At 39.9% G+C, this 3067-nt stretch overlaps 1 gene segment (V, D, J or C); it reads left to right on the top strand.

Annotated features, from left to right (window-relative positions):
* Positions 1 to 2039: 2039 nt before the first annotated feature.
* On the top strand, positions 2040 to 2530 carry LOC130882819 (immunoglobulin heavy variable 3-21-like). The segment is given in 2 exon segments: positions 2040 to 2100; positions 2202 to 2530. Coding segments are annotated over 2 exon segments (375 nt in total).
* The last annotated feature ends 537 nt before the right edge of the window (positions 2531 to 3067 follow it).

Below are 3067 nucleotides of genomic sequence, written 5' to 3' on the forward strand. Positions count from 1 at the left end.
AACAAGAAATAAGCAACTTTCAAACTCTAGAAATGAAAGAGACAAAGTTCCTCTGTACTGTTGGGGCATCCATCTTTGGCTTACAGGTCCATTGTATCCAGAGACATTTCCATGAAGCAGGAAATTTCAAAGTCAGTTCAGTCACTATCTGCTGTGTCCTGCAGAATGTCTCGCAGAATCCTTCATGAATCAGGAACCCCGAAAGATCATCTCACCTTTAGGCAAGTTCAGTAGTCCTCTCTCTCTCTGCAGGTTCTCTGTGTCCAGTTTATACAATAGTCCAGGCAAGAGAGTTTCTTGCCCAAATGGCTATCAAACTCCATAAGGTGCCTCTTCGATGCCCATCTTCTTTCTTCTTGAAGTAGATTGGTGCTGCCAGAAGCAGACGTGTCTCATTGTCATGAAAACCCTAAGTTATTAAAACACTTAAAATGCAATATTTTATAATCTTTAAAAGATATGAAGAATGCCTATCTAAAACATATCTATGTACATCTAGAAAATCTAACTAACATGACTACAAACTTGGTTATTATTATTATCCATTAACAACCTATATACATTACATTTTCACATGAACTACACAATCACAATACCTTAATCAGTATCAGAAATACATATACATACAACAAAATTGACCTTAAATTTATATCAATAAAGTCAAATCCATACCAATGCAAATTATTCATATCTATATCATATATCCCTTGTCCAGAAAAATATATTTCCACTGCTCCTCAGTAAGAAGTAGGACCAGGGAATTTCAGGCCTATCTTTACCAGGGTTTTGGCTGACTTGGCCCTATTTGGGTTATACAGACAGTAACAACCATTATGAGTCCATGATTGTGAGATCCATGTCATGTCCAGAAGACAGCATTTCACAGCACCCTTCCCTGTACTCCATGCCTTACGTGCTTCCCACATCCCCTTCATCAGTGTTCTTTGAGTGTTGGAGGAATTTGAATGATACTGGAAATCTTGTATCACACAACATATTGAAGATTGGGAAGGACAGTTTCTCCCTTTTAGAGAATCCAGATTGTGTGTTTGAGACTCTGTGTGTTTGGTGTACTGGCTTCTGCTGTGTAGACTTGGAACTAGAATGGAAGTCAAAACAGGAAAGGGCATTTTGAGTGAAGGACAAAAGGGGTAAACACAGGGTAACACAATGGTTTTCAAAGAAAAAGTTGGGTGTAGTGAGAAAAAGGGACTGAGTGGGTAGAAAGCAAAGCACGAGAGTTTGGGAACATAAAAACAAAGCCTTCTGAAAATACAAAATTGAAGCAAACATTTTGTGTTTGGTTATAGACGCATATTAAATATCCTCATTATGATGAAAATATAAATAAACAGAAATAAAAATTACCTAAGATAACATGAAGCAAGTCATGTGTTTTCAGGTATTGAGATAGGAAAGGCAGAGCAGGAAGTACAAAGTAATCAGAGGGAGAACTTTAGGATGCAAACAACTAAGTGCTGCAAATACAAATATGTCTTGTCTCCACTGAGAGGAAGACAGGCAGAACAAGGAATGTATCATTTGCCAAGTCACTCTTAGAACCGAGGTGAATTCAGAAAAGTTTCAAGTGTTCCTGTCAGGATTCACCTCAGGAAGAAGCCATGTCCAGCAGAGGTAAAGGGACAGATAGAGCTAATATCTGGAAACATAGTTATGCATGGAGCTTTTCTATTTCTCATTGATCCAAAAGAGACATGACGGTGTGGAAACACATTTTCTATGCATATGATGAAAAGAGAACTAAATAAAATGTGGAGAATACATCACAAGGCTATTATGTATACAGAGCTACATTAATGCTTCATATTCTATAACTGTCATCAGCGTGTATGATGTCTTATATCTTCTCTGAATACTGCCTTCTTGCCAGGTCCAATTACAGAACCTGCTATGGCAGGAAGATATGTAAATAAGGCTTCTTTTGCCCATAAAAGCCAGCCCTGTCCTGACCCTTCAGCTCTGGCAGAGGAGACCAGCCTTGGATTCCCAAGTCCTCCCAGTCATTTGTCAGCACTGAACACAGGCCACTCACCATGGATTTAGGGCTCATATTGGTTTTCTTTGTCCTTATTTTAAAAGGTAATTCATAAAAATGAGATGCTGTGTGTTGTGTGTTCAAGGGAAAGAGAAAAAAAATTCTTCTATGTCAGTTTTCTAACCAGAATTCTTTGTGTTTACAGGTGTCCAGTGTGAAGTGCAGTTGTTGGAGTCTGGTGGAGGCTTAGTGCAGCCTGGAAAGACACTGAAACTCTCCTGTGCAGCCTCTGGATTCACCTTTAGTGGTTATGCAATGTGCTGGGTCCGCCAGGCTCCAGGGAAGGGGCTGGAGTGGGTCGCATACATTAGTGGTAGTAGTAACTACATCTACTATGCCGACGCTGTGAAGGGCCAGTTCACTATCTCCAGAGACAATGCCAAGAACACTCTGTATCTGGAAATGAGCAGTCTGAAGTCTGAGGACACAGCCATATATTACTGTACAAGATACACAGTGAGTCAATGCTACTGAGAACCCAGACAAAAACACAGCTGTGGAGAACACAGGACCAGTAGGGGGCATTGAGAGCACTTAGAAATCTGGGTCACAGAACAGCCTGCGTAGAGAAACATGGAAGATTGCACTTCTCTTGTCTGCACTGCCTCTCCATATCACACTTAGGGATTTTCTCTGCAGATATAGTGTGTAGTAATCCTTGAATGACCAAATGTTTATTCTAATTTCTGTTTCCTGTTGTGTTGTGTGTGCTGATGTATTATTGTGTTTTTCCCTATTACCTTTTATCTCACTGTCTACCTGTGTCTGTCTCAATCTCTCTCACTCTCCATGTGTGTGTGTGTGTGTATTGACATATGAAACATTTCTCTAAAAACCTGCAACACTTGTTTTGAGAAAATTCTATGTCCATGGGCCTGGATCTCAACGACTGGATTGTTTGATTTTTCAGTTATTCACAGTGATTGTTTAGTCTCCACATTACCTACATGGTATACCTGGTTTGCTTTCACACCCATGTTTTTCCTTCCTTCCTTCCTTCCTTCCTTCCTT

The sequence above is a fragment of the Chionomys nivalis genome, chromosome 10 (genome assembly GCF_950005125.1).
Source record: "Chionomys nivalis chromosome 10, mChiNiv1.1, whole genome shotgun sequence".
Classification (NCBI taxonomy): Eukaryota; Metazoa; Chordata; class Mammalia; order Rodentia; family Cricetidae; genus Chionomys; species Chionomys nivalis.